The sequence below is a fragment of the Drosophila mojavensis genome, unplaced genomic scaffold (assembly GCF_018153725.1).
Source record: "Drosophila mojavensis isolate 15081-1352.22 unplaced genomic scaffold, ASM1815372v1 contig_74, whole genome shotgun sequence".
NCBI classification, from domain to species: Eukaryota; Metazoa; Arthropoda; class Insecta; order Diptera; family Drosophilidae; genus Drosophila; species Drosophila mojavensis.
The window spans coordinates 11,813,244-11,828,178 of NW_025318899.1; the positions used below are offsets into that span (position 1 = coordinate 11,813,244).

Sequence of the window (14,935 nt, forward strand, 5' to 3'; positions counted from 1 at the left end):
GCCCCGTCCCATTCGATCGGCAGATCCGTTTGAATATCTTTCCCATAATTTATAAGATTATACAAAAACTTCAACTTGAAAAAAAAAATAAATAAAATAAAATGTAAAATATAATATAAATGCAACTGCTTAAAATGGACAATAAAAAAGAAAAATAATCGTAAACAAAATGTGGCGACTAATTTGAATGGTCAAAATGATGACAGTCATGCCTATAATGATATTGACTAATGAATCTGTAGGTTGCCCATAATATACCATTATTTACTTTTTACATATATTTTGTGAATTATAAACAGTTTGTTTTACTTGTACATATTCATTTATCTATATACTATACGTATATTATTTTCAAATCATTTCAGAGCTTCGCTTGGCTTCTGCTGTTCGTGTTGAATTTCAGCTCAACTAACGCTGAGGTTAAACGAGCAGCGAGCCGCGAACAGCAGGCAGAGGGCAACGGCAGCTGCTGAAGCAATCAAGATGAACCCTGGCCAAACACACACACACATAGATGTATATATATAGACATGGTATATACTCAATATTATATACTTAAATGTGCTTGTGTGTGTGTGTCTGTGTCTGTAGTGCACAGTGCAATGATTTGCTGTTAGATGCTGCGACCACAACAATTATTTAATAGTTTAAGAGAGTGCTCGACGAGGTGATACCCTAAGCAGCGACTAAGCTTTATAGCCGATATACGATGTAGCATGATAGAATATAAAAGTGGAGTGTCGAGAAACGAATAGAATAAAAATGTAGACAGGGAGAGCAAGAGAACGAAAGGTTTACAAACAGAGAGTGAAAGATGAAAGTTAAAGTTGGAGTCGGACGGAGGGAGGAAAAGAAAGATAGACAAAGACTGAAAGGAGTTGAGAGAGAGAGAGAGAGAGAGAGAGAGAGAGAGAGAGAGAGAGAGAGAGAGAGAGAGAGAGAGAGAGAGAGGCAGAGAGTGGGATAGAGGAAGATAGGGAGAGAGTGAGGGTGAGAGAGAAAGACAGAGAGAGAGAGAGAGAGAGAGAGAGAGAGAATTGGTAGCTAGCCTAGTAGTTCCAACTTACCACTGGCTCAACTTCAATATGCCCTCTGAATCAATATTGCAAAAGGGTATAAAAAGAAACACAACTAAAATCTGTACTGCAGCAAAAAGCGAAATGTTTATATTTTATTTATTTATTATTTTTTTTCGTAAGCAGCAACAAGTTTGAGTGGTGCAACAACAACAACTACAACAACAGTAGCCACAGAGACAGCTGCCAGAAAAGCGACTTGATCAACGGCCGTTGCAGTGCAGCCACAATGCGACGTCGACGTCGACGCCAACGACAACAAATTTGAGCTGAAGCTAGTTTTACGAGATCTCAGTTTTAATTTATGTGCGCGCGTATGTGTGTCTATTGAGGCACCTTTAATTTGTTTCTTCTCTTTATTTTTATTTTAATGCAAAGCTTTTCATTGCGCTACATAAACAGATTGAGCATATCGCTATATAGTATGTATGTATATGTGTATTTATAGACTGTAAATTAGTCGTGGGGTCAGGCAGATGCATGGTTTTGCTAACGCATCTATTATGCAAGTAAAAACATATATAAAGCACTACATTTTATTTATTTTATCAATTTACTTAAGTATGGAATGTTTTATATTTTATTTAGTTTTGTTGGCATTTTTGGTATACAGGCATTGAGATTTTCCTCCGGAATCCAATTTAACATAATTGCGCCCGTGCAACAGCCATAAAATATATAAATATAATAGACACGTCGACACCCTAGGAGAATCAGCAACGGAATAAATTAAAAGCTTCTTCAATTAAATCTTTGTATTCAAATATATTGCGATGCTGATAAGCAGGCTGAACTGATTCCAAATGAAGGTCTGAATCATAATTTGTTAAGCTAACATAAATAAATGTGTGATCATTAAATTGCTTTCAGCTTATGGAATCTAACACTCCCCTTTTTAAGATTCGGTATTTATCACTCAGGTATTGTCAAATCCAATTCGCATTTGATTGTAGTATTACTCAATCTTGTTGTGTAGTGAAGTCATTGTTAAGATGAAACACTTGAAGCTGGTCATTTGTTAAGATTAGCGTATAAATTGCCCAATTGTTTTTATTTAGAATGACTGAATTCGGTACAATTTCTAGTTAATATATTTAAATCACTTTAAAGTTAAGGATTCGTTGCAGTAAGAGTTGGGAATAGACGCAAAGGTCTTCCTGCAAAGTCCGTTGGCATTTGCGGCCTCAAGCGGTTATTTACTGTCGGATCGCCATAGTATACCACCAGAAGCAGCAAAAATGCAAATACGTTAAGTGCTTTCATTTTGATGAATGTGACGAGACTAGATGAGAGACAGTAATAGAATGAAGCAAATTCACATCAGCTATTTGCATATATTCATGCGCTATCAATTCAACGATAAGCAAACTGATACCTGAAGTCTGTTAAAAGGCGTATTTCTATTTTATTTAAATATAATATTTAATATTTCACATTATATTATTTTGATCAGAATTAAGGCAGGATCATTTGTATATATAATTACGCACATATTAAAAAGTTTATAAAATATTTGTATTTTTTCGAAGTTTAAAATTCCGTTTGCAATGTTTATATGCTTTGATGTGCAGTATTTTTCTTTGGTTTCACTTGGTACATGCGTTGAGGTTTTCCTTCAAATGTCCTTTTGACTGACGGCCTCAAGCTCAGACGTGTAGCAGCAGCACTCTCTATTTCCTTGCCTTCGACGCAGTGGTGCAGTTGCATTACAAGCAGCAGAAATACGAAGACGTAAAGTACTTTCATTTTGTTAATACTCGTACCTCCCGCACTATGTGAGATGCAGCAGCAGATTAAAAGGAATTCAATGCATTTACTCATATATGAATGCAATTTCTATATGGTGTACTTTAAAGGTCTTTGTACTCTGTCTGATGCTTGACGAACTGTGATTGCGAAAATATACATAGATGCAGCCCATATTGCACACACCAGTATACTTATATATTTCATTAATTTATATGTGCCTATTTTATTATGTATGCATCTACAATCAGTTATATTTAAGTTGTAAAATAACCAAAAGTATTTATAAATACGGGTTAACTATTTATTTGAATATATGAAATTAAATAATGGTTAAAGTCTTTTTTATTTTTTAATAATCACATTCTATATTTTTTTGAAAATTCAGCGTAATGGGTTTTCCGGTAAAGTCCTTTTTGAGTTGAGGCCTGAATTCATCTGGACATTTGTTTCGCGCTGTTGCTTGATGTTGAAACATCAGCAAGAGCAGTATGATTACCATTTGTCGAAGTCCTTTCATTCCGTCTATCCTTAAGGATGGGTTGATCTCTCAACTCGAAATCGACTGTCTGAACAGTTTGCCCAATGCTTTTCGAATGACGTTTGCATCGTGGATTCCAATTGCAAGCCAGATTTAAGAGGAAATTGAATGGCATATTTATAAGAAATTATCAACGAATTTTGAATGAAATTCGATTTGAAAAGTTCAGCGACTTTTTATAGTACTTTCATCAACAAGAATATATAAAATATATAACAAGAAACAAAAACAAATTGAATGTAATTCATTATGCAAATGAAGAAGATTTGTCATGGTCTACAATCATTTTAGAAATATTTGTTTTACAAACAAGTGTTAGGCGTATAAAATTAAATTGCTGGAGTCCATGGCAGAAAAGTTGTGTATATGTATAAGAAGTCAAATCCGGCACGAATCGAAAGGCTTACGGCCAATTAGAAGAGAAGATTGCGAAACCAGAAACAAGAACTAAGAATAGGTAACAAACGCGCAGCAAACTTTGTATTATCTATTAGACAACTATCAAATCTTAGTGCTAAGCATCTAATTGATATGATAGAAATTCCATTTAGAAGCTATTCATAGCAAAGATTGTTCGAGAAAATTTAGAATAGACCAAAACTTTCCAGCAATTAAAAACTTGATTTTCGTTTAATTTTATTTATTGCGCATTATTTATAGTAGTTTGATCTGCTTAAAGTATTGCTAGCTAACTCGGAAAACAAGTTTTTACTGGGTACACCAATTAGCTAGAGAAAAGAGTTTAGCGTTTCTTCTATGCGTTACATATCTCATGACTAAATTCTAATGCTCTTTACCCTAGGGTATCCCGAATATATTTGTAATATAATTTGTACCTTAATGGTCTACACGAAAAAATTGCTGCGTAGCTGCTCTGGCGAGCCAATAAGCCGCACCCGAAAGCTCTTAAGCTCGCAGTCAAGCTCGACTGCCAAAACAAAAATATATACATGCATATATCATATATACACATTATCAAGCGATTGTAAGTGCCATGTGTGTGTGTGTGTTTGTGTGTGCTTGTGTGTGTATTTAGTTTTACTCTTATTTTTATTTGTTTCTTGTTCGTGCTTTTTTGCTGCTGCCGCCGATCGTGTACTTGCTCAACGTGTGAGTGTGAGTGAATGCTTGTTATTGTATGTGTGCGCGCGTGTTTGTGTGTGTGCGTGTGAGCTGCGCTTTCGTATGTATCTGTGGCCGTGCAGTCGACGCCGACAGACGAAAAAAGTTTTAAATCTGGTAGAAAAATCTGAAATGAAACGCGTTTCTGGCCTCAGACGGCGAGTGGCAGTCGTACAACAAAGACGTACTATTTTCTCTCTCTTTATCCACCTGGCGGAGCTCTGCAAAAGTTGGCCAGACAACTTTTTGAAACCGCAACCAAAAACGTTCCAACCAATATACACGTATATAAATAAATAAACTGAACTCCTTTTACTTTTTACATTAAAACACCCAACAACAAAATAAATCTCAACGTAAGTGGAGTACGAAAAATGGAGAGAATGAATCCAAAAACAAAAATTAAAATATTATAAAAGTGAAATTTTGTACAAACAATTTTGGAAAGTGCATGAAAAATTTACTAAAACTGTGTGCATTAAAATGAAATACAACTAGTAAAAAAACAAACAATCAGACTTTTGGAAAGGTGTGAAGACAAAGCAAATCAATTTTATGTATGTATTTATTTTATAGTGCATAATAGATGACCGAGAAGGATAACGTATCCATGGCTACCGTGCAAATGAAGCCCGACTATGCGGCTAGCGAGGTGTACAGCACCGCCAGCGAACCGCCACCGGTGAGTAAATATACTGAAGACACATAAAATGGATAGAAATTATGATTATGTATATATTTGTTGGTTGATTGCGTTTGTCATTGTTGAATGGCTAGCATAATTACAATTTCCATATGTCATTTGAGTCTGGCAATTATTTGCGCTAACTTTGTCTGAGCTGTGTAGAAGCGGGTCAGCGGCGATCCAAGCGTTACTTGGCCACAGCCCAACGCAGCTGCTGTCGTAAAATAAATAAATACAAAAAATGCCAGGGTCATTCGATTGGCCGGCACATCCGTTGCGGGCAAACGGCGCGTATGCGCAATATGTCGTTGTCTGCATCTTTAGCAATGTGAACATTGCCTCTGTCTGCCGGACTGGACTGCCTGACTGCACGTGATCATTTTCCCTAACTACGTCGACTTTGCAACTGCATGCATAAGCAATTTGGCTGCAGATAATAATTTTAATGCAATTTTTTTGCAATTATTATGACCCGGTACTTGGGCAAAGGCATGCATCGTGCACAGCTTTGACAATTGTTCGCGACGTTGACATTTTAAGACGAATGGAAAACAATAAAGAAAAAAAAAAGAAACAAGAAAAAATCCAACTGAAATAAATAAATCAAAAACAAAAGCACAGCTCAGTTGAGCTCAGTCTGCAGCCTGCAAATGGGCACAGCGCAATTCTCAGCAAAGTGTGAATAGATTTGTACCCATTTGCGGCGAAGCATTTGAGCTGGGCAAATAGAAAACCAGTTGGAAACCAAATTTAAGATCTAATACAATAGTCACGACTGTAAATACAAAACCTCATAATGATAAACACAAACAATTCGAATGCGACATGACAGCATCAGGCAGCTAAAACGGAGAAAAAACTGGCGCAATTATATTGCAGCCGAGCAAGAACTGGGCGCTATGTGGGCTGCAATTGATTTGAAATTTGCATAAAAAATGCATTTTGCACATTTGCATTTCGTACATCCGCATCAGCCATAAATTGTGCAGCAAGCGCACAGCAGCCGCAGTGAAAGCTGCTCGAGGTAAATTGAATTGAAGTGAACTGAACTAAAGATTTGAACAAGATTTAGCCGGCTATAGCTTGAAGATACCTACAGAATCTATGGTACAGATCTGGAACACTACTTTTTGTAGCCACTGTCATCAGTTGATCTTCAGAGTCATCTGCCTTGTGTCAGCCTTCAAGTGTTGTAGTTAGACCTGCAGCTTTCACTGTGGCCTTAGCTTTAAGCATCATTTGAAACCTTCATGCAACCAACTCATTAACCTTTTGTTTTTCTCTCATTTTATGTGTATGTGTCTGTGTGTTTGTGTGTGCGTGTGTGCGCCTTTGTCCACCAACCACAAAATAAATTGTTTGCCTCTCACACACTTCAAATAAAAATAAAAAATAAAACTCCGATTGGCAATCAACAAAATATGAAAATCAAATTTTTTTATATAACTTCTACCAACACCTCGCACTACACACAACAACAACAACAACAATAAAATATGTAAACCACAGCTGGGATTTTTTAACTTTAATCATCAGGTTTGTCGCTCAAGTCTTTTGTCTTTTCACTGCACCCAACCGCCAGCTACACAAATAATGAGCAGCAACAACAAAACTTATCAACAGTAACGAGCAGCAGCCGTTGTTTTTTCTCTGCTTCATTATATTATAGATGTATGCTTGTTGTTGTTGTAGCTGTGCCTAACATTCACCAAATAGCACTTCACTTCACTTCACTTCACTTCACTTCACTTTAATACTTATACATCGGCGATGTCTTCGACTGCGACTCACTTTCGCAACAACAATAGCAACGAACAAAAAACAACAAAAAATGGGCACAATACACACGCAGTAACATACTATGCCACAATCTAAAGGTGTAAAATTGCACATTTCGCTGCACATCACACATACACACACACACAGAGAGGTGCCTCACCTGACTGACTGCACCCACGCCAAACTTTAAAAAAGGCGTTAAGTCTCGTCTTCTTTTCTTTTCTATTTTGTTTTTGTTTTTGCTTTTTCGAGCACTGCTTGCTGTTGGCCTTTTTATTTCCTCAACAAAATTTTTGCGGTTTTTTCTGTTTGTCTCTTTTTTTGTTAAGTATTTCCTGTTATGCAAGTTTTATATATGCATATATATTTAATATATGTGTACATGTTTATAGCCTTTTGTTTCGATTTCTTGTGCATAACATATGCTAAAAGGCTAGAGAGCAGCTGGACGACGATTGAATTGAATTCCTATTTAGGCATGTCCAGCTGTTTGTCCATTAAAATAAATTCCAGTCCAATCCATGTGGGTCTGAATATTCAGCTGTTTGCCCGCCTGGTAGAAGGCTATATAGATTGTGGGCAGAGATATGATATAATGGCAGCTGAGAGACTATTTCGTAAATATGAATATATTTGACTCTATTATAAGGTTAAATGAAGTTTATTTTAATGTCTGATCGTATCATCCAGCTGTTTGTCTATAAAGATGTCTTCCAATCATTGTGTGCTTAGATGTGGTATATGAGTTCTGGAAAAATCTATGTCCATAGCAGCTAAAAGACGATTTCACAGAGCTCAATCATAGACTTTACTCTAAGGCTGTATTGAGTTTCTATACATGTCTGTCCATTTGCCCAGCTGTTTGTCCATAAAGCTAAATTCCTCCGATTTTAAGCATGTCCGTCTGCCTCTATACATCTGTTTGTATGTCTATCCGTTCCACACTCCATGCCAAATCAATATTGTCGTAGACTTGATCAATAGCTTACATCATAAGACCTACACAAATATCGACAAATCATCGTATGCCATAGAAAGCTAGTTTTAGCAAAAACTTGTCAATTTTTGCACGTACAAGAATTGAGCAAATATTTGTCAAGCATTTTGCATATTCAAAGATATCTAAGCTCATTTCAATATATGCTCACAAAATCTATTTATGCTGACTCAGAGAGCTTTTACTATTGTCTGTTTTTCTTTTGCTATAACTGTATTAATCTTACCTTAACATTCAACTTATTTAACCTCATTTTCGTATATGTTTTCTGTTTCTTCGGGCACCTTGCACTCTGCATTTTGAAACGTGAGCCACAAACAGTAACAAAATTGTGCAAGGTCAATGCTTTTACTCGATCTTAAGGTCAACGCCAACAGAGCACGTAACACTTTTACTTTTTAATTGTAGCTGGTTAATAATCGTAGTCTGGAATCGAAAAACTCTATACAACTACATATTATTTATATTGAAAAACTAATCTTGATTGTTGCTTTTGCTTGCAGGCGTACAAGCGTCAAGCGAATTCGGTGAAAATAGCCAAGATCACGGCTTTTACCATAGTCGTATCGTCGTTCATACTGGGCTCATTCATTTTGGCCTCGTCGTATCTGCAGGCCAAGGCCTCCTGTGATCAGGTGCAGGCCCTGGACTCGGTGCTGGAGAAGGAGCTAATGCTGGAAACGCTGCAGCAGGTGAGCAAGGTAAGTGACTGTTGAACGCCTCAATGCGCAGCTAAACAAGATTTGATGAGAGAGAGAGAGAGAGAGAGAGAGGGAGCAATAGAGAGAGAGAAGCAGATTGGGGGAACAACATTTCGTATCAGTCGGTGTCAGCTTTTGCGCGTCGCTTATCGCATATACATATATACGTACATATGTCTAAAATTTATATGATTACCTAATGTTCATAATATTTTTATGGCCGTTATTGCTTTTTGCATCGTTCGTTGCGCACGCCAAAGCAAATTTTCAACGGCAACAGTCAAATTATAAAGGCAAATTAATGATAATTACCGGAAAATGTCCGCATATAAATACACATGTATAGCTTTATGAATATGGCTGATAGATGCGTGTCGGCTGATTGTTCCCAGCAGGTACATTGCCTTCGCATTACTATTGACTGATTGCACGCACTATTAGCTGCCAAATGGGTAAACAATATTTTAGCATGCACTGTTGTAGTTAGCATCAAAACAGCTGCACCGAGGGGACATTTCAGAGTTAAATAATGGAAAAACCCAATGAGCGTTTAGCGTTTATTGATAGCAAAAGTGATTGGAAGTTGTTTGTGCTTTTATAGCAATTTGAATTGCATTAGGTAAACAATAAAATAAAACATACTGCACTGAATCAGTCTGTAGCAGTTGAGTAAGAAACTAAATAAAAGAGGAAGAGTTAGTTGGAAAACTTTCTGATTATGCAGGCTGTTTATTCAGCTCTAGAACTAATCTATAAATACTCAGTCATATATGTATGTATGTATGTGTGTCTTTAGAGTTAAAGTCTGTTTTATATAATGCACTCTACCAGCTGCTGATGAGAAATCATTGAATAATCTAGAGAATATCTTGAGAAAGCCATAAATCAAATATCTACAAGGTGCCAACACAGTGAGCCCTCGATATGGCGAACTGCAAACCTTTGCTGTCAACACAAGATCGAATTAATGATATCCGCAACGCTACAAGTTGTATAAACACATACATATATACCATATATACACATATGTATGTATATAGTTGATAGCGCAATGTTTTACCACATTGCATGCATAAGCAAGGCAATTGAATGCACATTCACATTCGCACATTCATGCATTCATATTCATATTCATTTAAAATTGTATAAGTGCAAATTGAATTAGCGTGTTGCGTGCTTCCTTGAGAAATTTCACTTCATGTAATCAAAGTAGCCCATTAAAGCCCAAATAGCCGTACCATAACAATCCCATATGGTATAAGCCAAGTGCCAGTGTTATATGGGTGTATGGCTGTATATATATATGTATACATATATATAGTTGACTACTTGGCTTGGATGACTGTGCAGCCTTTGTCTATATGCCACATAATTCAAATTTAATGGCTGCCGATACAGCGTTCATATTTCTTAGATACATGATATATGACTCTAGCATTTGCATGGCATCATCAATATTCAATTAACGTGCAATGAAAGCGCCCATAGCAAACAATAAAACTAATTAAATGCATAGATAAATATGCAGCGGTAATTAAATTTAATTTGATGGAAAACAATCAAGACCAAAATTAATAATACTAATAAAAATAGCAACGTCATTTTAATGCTGCCAATTGGGAGCAGGTTATTCAACCCAAACAAAAACAACATAAAACTGAAACGAAATAGAAACTCTCTATATATAGCAGCTTTTTGTGTGGGGAGCTTATGTAAAGCCGTTGGTGCAATGTACAAAATTCAATCAAGCGAAATTCCCATAATTTGACGCTTAAGTGGACAAGCTGAGCTGCAAAGCTGGGAGCAGCTTGCGACATAATCATCATCAGTGGCTAACAATTGCGAATCAAATGGCAGCCAGAGCCAAAGTGAAAGCAGCAGCAGCAGCCACAGAAGCAACAGCGGCAGCAGCATGTTGCAATGTGTCGGTGCATGGCACAAAAGCAGCTTTGAAGCTGCACACACACACTTAGTGAGCTGCTCAAGCGCGGCGGGGCGGGCGTGGGCGCGGCAAATGCCAGAGATCATCAGCTGCGGCAGCAGAGAGCAGCGGCAGCGGCAGCGGCAGAGGCAGCAGCCATAATGTATTTGCTGTCACTTTTTGCCGGCTGGCGCCGCTTGGCACCGTCACACAAATAGACAGACAGTCAGACAGACAGGCAGTAAGAAAACTTGTAAGTCGTCAACACACATACACACACACACACTCTCGCATAGATCAAAAGAGACGCAGTGGAAGACGCGTTGACTGTTTGCCATTTAAGGCAAGTTGCGCGCTTAAGTCTTTCGTTTTGGGCACGCAAACAAAGCCAGAAACTTATGGCTCCAACTGAAGATTATGTAATGCCAATCCACACACACACACACACACACAGTCATAGATGATTTATAATTGCTGTGGCTGTGTTGTGCAAATTTGCAAACACTTTGCCAGTTGCCTGCTGAACATTTTAATTATGCTACGATTTTCTAAAGGAAATTCTACGCAACTAGAATATCAATTTTATTGGGGGAAAAAATGGCACTTGCGTCAATGCTAAAAATAGCGCAGACAGACAGACAGACAGTCGGGCTAAAAAGTAATTGCACACAGACGTTCAATTTGTAATCGTTTAATTGTCATCTTAATGTCTGCGACAGCGACGTGTCTAGCTTTTAATGCTCGCCAATGTTCTATTCTGTACTGGTGTAACAGATTGCGATTCGTCTCACCTGGCCTTGAAACTCGGCTGAGAGGCAAAATACAAAATGAATAAACAACAGCACAGCATAGCAAAACAAAACGAAAACACAATTAACAGAAAGAAACAAAATTGAGCCGTAAACCGGAGTTGGGAGTTTAGCAATTGACTAAGTGGTGTCAGGCACTGAAACTGGAACAGAGGTGTAGGCAGAGGCAGAGACAGAGGCAGAGGCAGAGGCAGAGACTCACGACTCGCTGACTTCGTTTCGGAGCCAGTCAAACGGGTTGGAGCTCAGTTTTAGTTTCAGTTACTCATATTTCTGCTTTTCTGCTTTTCTGAGTGAAATTTCGTTGTTTGATTTCGGGCGAAACGCAATGAGTCAGCTCGAGATGAGTTGTACAAACGCTTATGCTTCTAAGAAGCACTTGAGCGGACGATGCAGCATCTGCTGCATCATTAAGGCAAACATCGAGTGCGCCTCATTAAGCACTAATGAAGCTGGCCTTTGGCAATGCTCAACGAATTCCCATCTTGAGCTAATTAGATTTTATGCACTTTAGCATTGTTAGCTTCGTCTGAAATCTGTTTTGCATTGACAATTGCAGCTGTCCAATTAGCTAATAACTCTTCCCTTAACTCATATTCCAATGTCAGGTCTGAAAGCCATCAGCTACCGGATATATTTATATAGCTGTGATTGCCGCTGGCGACGGCTTAGCCAGGTACTCAAAACCTGCACACCCACACAGTCTCAGCCCCAGCCCCAACCACAGTCGCAGCCCCGGTCTCAGCTCCCTCTGCCACTTGGCCCACTATCAATCATCATCAGCAGCAGCGAGCGCTGCCTCGCATTGAATTAATGAGCTTTTTGTTGTTTTGCTCAACAAATTATTTAAATTTTGCTTTTGTGTGTGAGTTTTTTTTTAGACACACACACACACCAGGTGTATGCTTATGTAATATGTATTTGTTTATTTGTTTGTTTTTCGTATTTTTTTTTTCAAATTTGATGGCATTTTACTTTTGGTTTCAGTCACAGTTGCGTCTGACGTATTTTAGTATCTAGGTTGGGGTCACATCTTCTGACGACAACGTCGCATTGTTAGTGGCACATAACAATTGCAGCCACTGTGGCAGTATATGTAAATTGCCAGTACGTGCTTGATGGCCCAAGCCATTTTAAGTGGTTTCTAACAAAAAGTCAAAAGCAAGAAAAAATATAAAAAACGTTAAATGAGCAACAAAATGCGACAAATACATTTCCTAGTCGAAAACCGACTGAAAGCCTTGAAATTTTTGGAATTTTCAAAATGCTAACGTTCTCTTTTGTCTTTACAGGAACTGCCCAGAGCTGAAGCTTTGCTGGGCAAATCCGAGGCTGGTGAGGATTTGCAGAATCTCGATCACGATGAGGCCGCAATCGAAAAGAAGACGGAGTCAAAGAACGAAGGCATTGAGCGCAATCTCAATGAGCACGACAACACCTACTCGGAGAGCGATGAGCCCGAGGAGATGCAAAAGTTCCCAGGCAAGATGCCGCTCGAGCTGGACTTGAGCGATCTGGCCGCTGCCATCCTGCGCAACAACAAGAAGTAAGCAAATATAGCAGAGACAAATGCTGGCGAGGTCGGCTAATATATGATGACATTACTCATTTATAGATCCCGCATGAACTGTGTCGTGGAGCGCAAGCATGCCGAGGAGATTGTTGACTCACCCTCGAAGACCGTGGCGCTGCCTTTTGGCGTCAATCTGACCACCGATCCAAAGAAGGCGCGCATCACCGGCGAACGTATTTCTATTTACTGCGACGGCGGCGACGATAAGGAGGAGAAGGAGGCCAAGCGCCAGCGTGAGGAGGAGGAGGACTCCGAGGAGGAGGTCGAGCCAATGCGTCCCATGTTCATACCATTCCAGCGTGTGCCCATTCCCTTTGGCCGCATTCCCGACCAGATGCCACTCACCCACATGCCCCAGCGCATGATGCCACCAGCGATGCAGCAGCAGCTGCCCCAACAGGGTTCGTTCATCATCCGCCAGCTGCCGCCTCCGTTCCAGCACCTGCCCATGCGCCCGCCCATGCCACCACAGGTGATGCAAGCCCCACGCATGGAGGAGCAGCCACAGCAGCCCCAAATCCAGACCGTGCGCATTCATATGCACCAGCTGCCTTTCCGCCAACTGGACTTGGGCAACGATGTGACCCGCGAGCAGGAGGATCAGCGTGAGATGCCACAACGTGTGATGCCACAGCGCGAGATGCCACAGCGTGAGCTGCTGCAGCGCGAGATGCCCCAGCGTGAGATGCCCCAGCGTGAGATGCCACAGATTCAGATCCAGCACATGCCTCTGGGTATGGCACTGCAGCGTGTGGGCATCACCGCCGACGATCTGCGCAACATTCAGCGCATGGCCGAGGATCGTTTCACCGACGAGCTGCGTCGCCTGACCGCTGAGGATGCTGCTGGTTCCAATGAGAATAACAACGAGGAGGAGGAAGAGCACTCTGAGACATCCATGGCACCTGGCGAGCAGTCCACTCCAGTTGCTGCACCAGCTCAAACCCAGCCCCAGCCCCAGCCCAGCCAGCAACAGTCCGAGGAGCAGCAGCAGCAACAGCAGCAGCAGCAGCAGCAGCAGCGTGAGGAGCAGCAGGAGTCCAGAGAACAGCAAGAGGACCAAATGCCCCATATGCAAATCCAGCGCTTGATTCTGCAGCCTCTGCCTGAGCAGCCACGCGACACCATGACACCACCCATGGTCGATCAGCCACCACAGGTGCCGTTCGGTCGCATGGTCTTCGGACGCAGCCTGGCTCAGCCCGTGCGCATTCCCGTGCCCATGATGCAGCCAGCCGAGGGTGGTGCCGCCTCTGAGGAGTCTCAGCGACCACACTGTAAGACTCCCAGACTTATCTAATGTAGACCCCACATCTAACTCTCTTTCTCTTTTTCCTTGCAGTTGTTCAGCCTCGTTCCGTTTAAGTAACAACAACAACACGCCTGTGATTGCTGCTCTGTGAATCGAATCCTCGTTGTGGTCGTCGTCGTCGTTATCGTTTTTTCTATATCAAACCGTGTAACTGTGTCGTCATCCTTTGCTCGATTCCAAAACAATAATAACAACAAACAAACATCTGTAGCAGCCCCCAAAACGCAAAAAAAAAAAAACTGAAGATGTCAATCGAAGGAAATTTTACGTTTTGGTTTAAAAAGAAAATCTCTGTATCTCCTTTTTCTCTATAACTGTCTATCTATAACTTTATATAATCTTTTAAAATATATATATGTATATCCTATGTATTTGTATATTTTCGTAAAAATATTGTATGTATAAATATTCCAATCGGTCTCCTCGAATTTTGTGAACAATATTTTTGGAATCAATTTCTAACGTTTTGAGTTGTTTTCTTTTCGTCCCCCTTATTTTTTCACAAATAAATCCGATTTAAATTTGTATATAAATTCTAGTATTTTATTTTTAATACTTTTTTAGTAGTTGTTAGTAAGTAAAACAAACAAACGAAAATTTACCAACAATTAATCAAATTGTACATTTTTTATATACATACATTTTGAAGTGAATAAAATTGTGGATAATTGGA

At 39.7% G+C, this 14,935-nt stretch overlaps 1 protein-coding gene across 2 annotated transcripts; it reads left to right on the forward strand.

Moving 5' to 3' along the window:
- The first annotated feature begins 4,622 nt into the window (after nt 1–4,622).
- LOC6582171 (nuclear transcription factor Y subunit beta) lies at nt 4,623–14,795 on the forward strand. 2 transcript variants are annotated; one of them, XM_032731604.2, is made up of 7 exons: nt 4,623–4,841; nt 5,062–5,167; nt 6,680–6,706; nt 8,450–8,647; nt 12,670–12,923; nt 12,993–14,227; nt 14,293–14,795. In XM_032731604.2, the coding sequence occupies exons 2-7, from the start codon at nt 5,072–5,074 to the stop codon at nt 14,313–14,315; spliced, it is 1,833 nt and encodes a 610-aa protein (XP_032587495.1). In that variant the 5' UTR covers nt 4,623–4,841; nt 5,062–5,071; the 3' UTR covers nt 14,316–14,795. The 2 variants fall into 2 exon arrangements, with proteins under 2 accessions (XP_032587495.1, XP_002007875.2); XM_002007839.4 differs by lacking the exon at nt 6,680–6,706 and having other exon boundaries at nt 4,624–4,841.
- Nucleotides 14,796–14,935: the final 140 nt, after the last annotated feature.

Excerpts from the sequence above, each read along its gene's own strand:
- LOC6582171 (XM_032731604.2), top strand. The coding sequence starts at position 5,072 with ATGACCGAGAAGGATAACGTATCCATGGCTACCGTGCAAATGAAGCCC. Across the intron at positions 6,707-8,449 it reads TTTTTAACTTTAATCATCAG|GCGTACAAGCGTCAAGCGAA; the intron begins GTTTGTCGCTCA and ends TTTTGCTTGCAG. Across the intron at positions 14,228-14,292 it reads GGAGTCTCAGCGACCACACT|TTGTTCAGCCTCGTTCCGTT; the intron begins GTAAGACTCCCA and ends TTTTCCTTGCAG.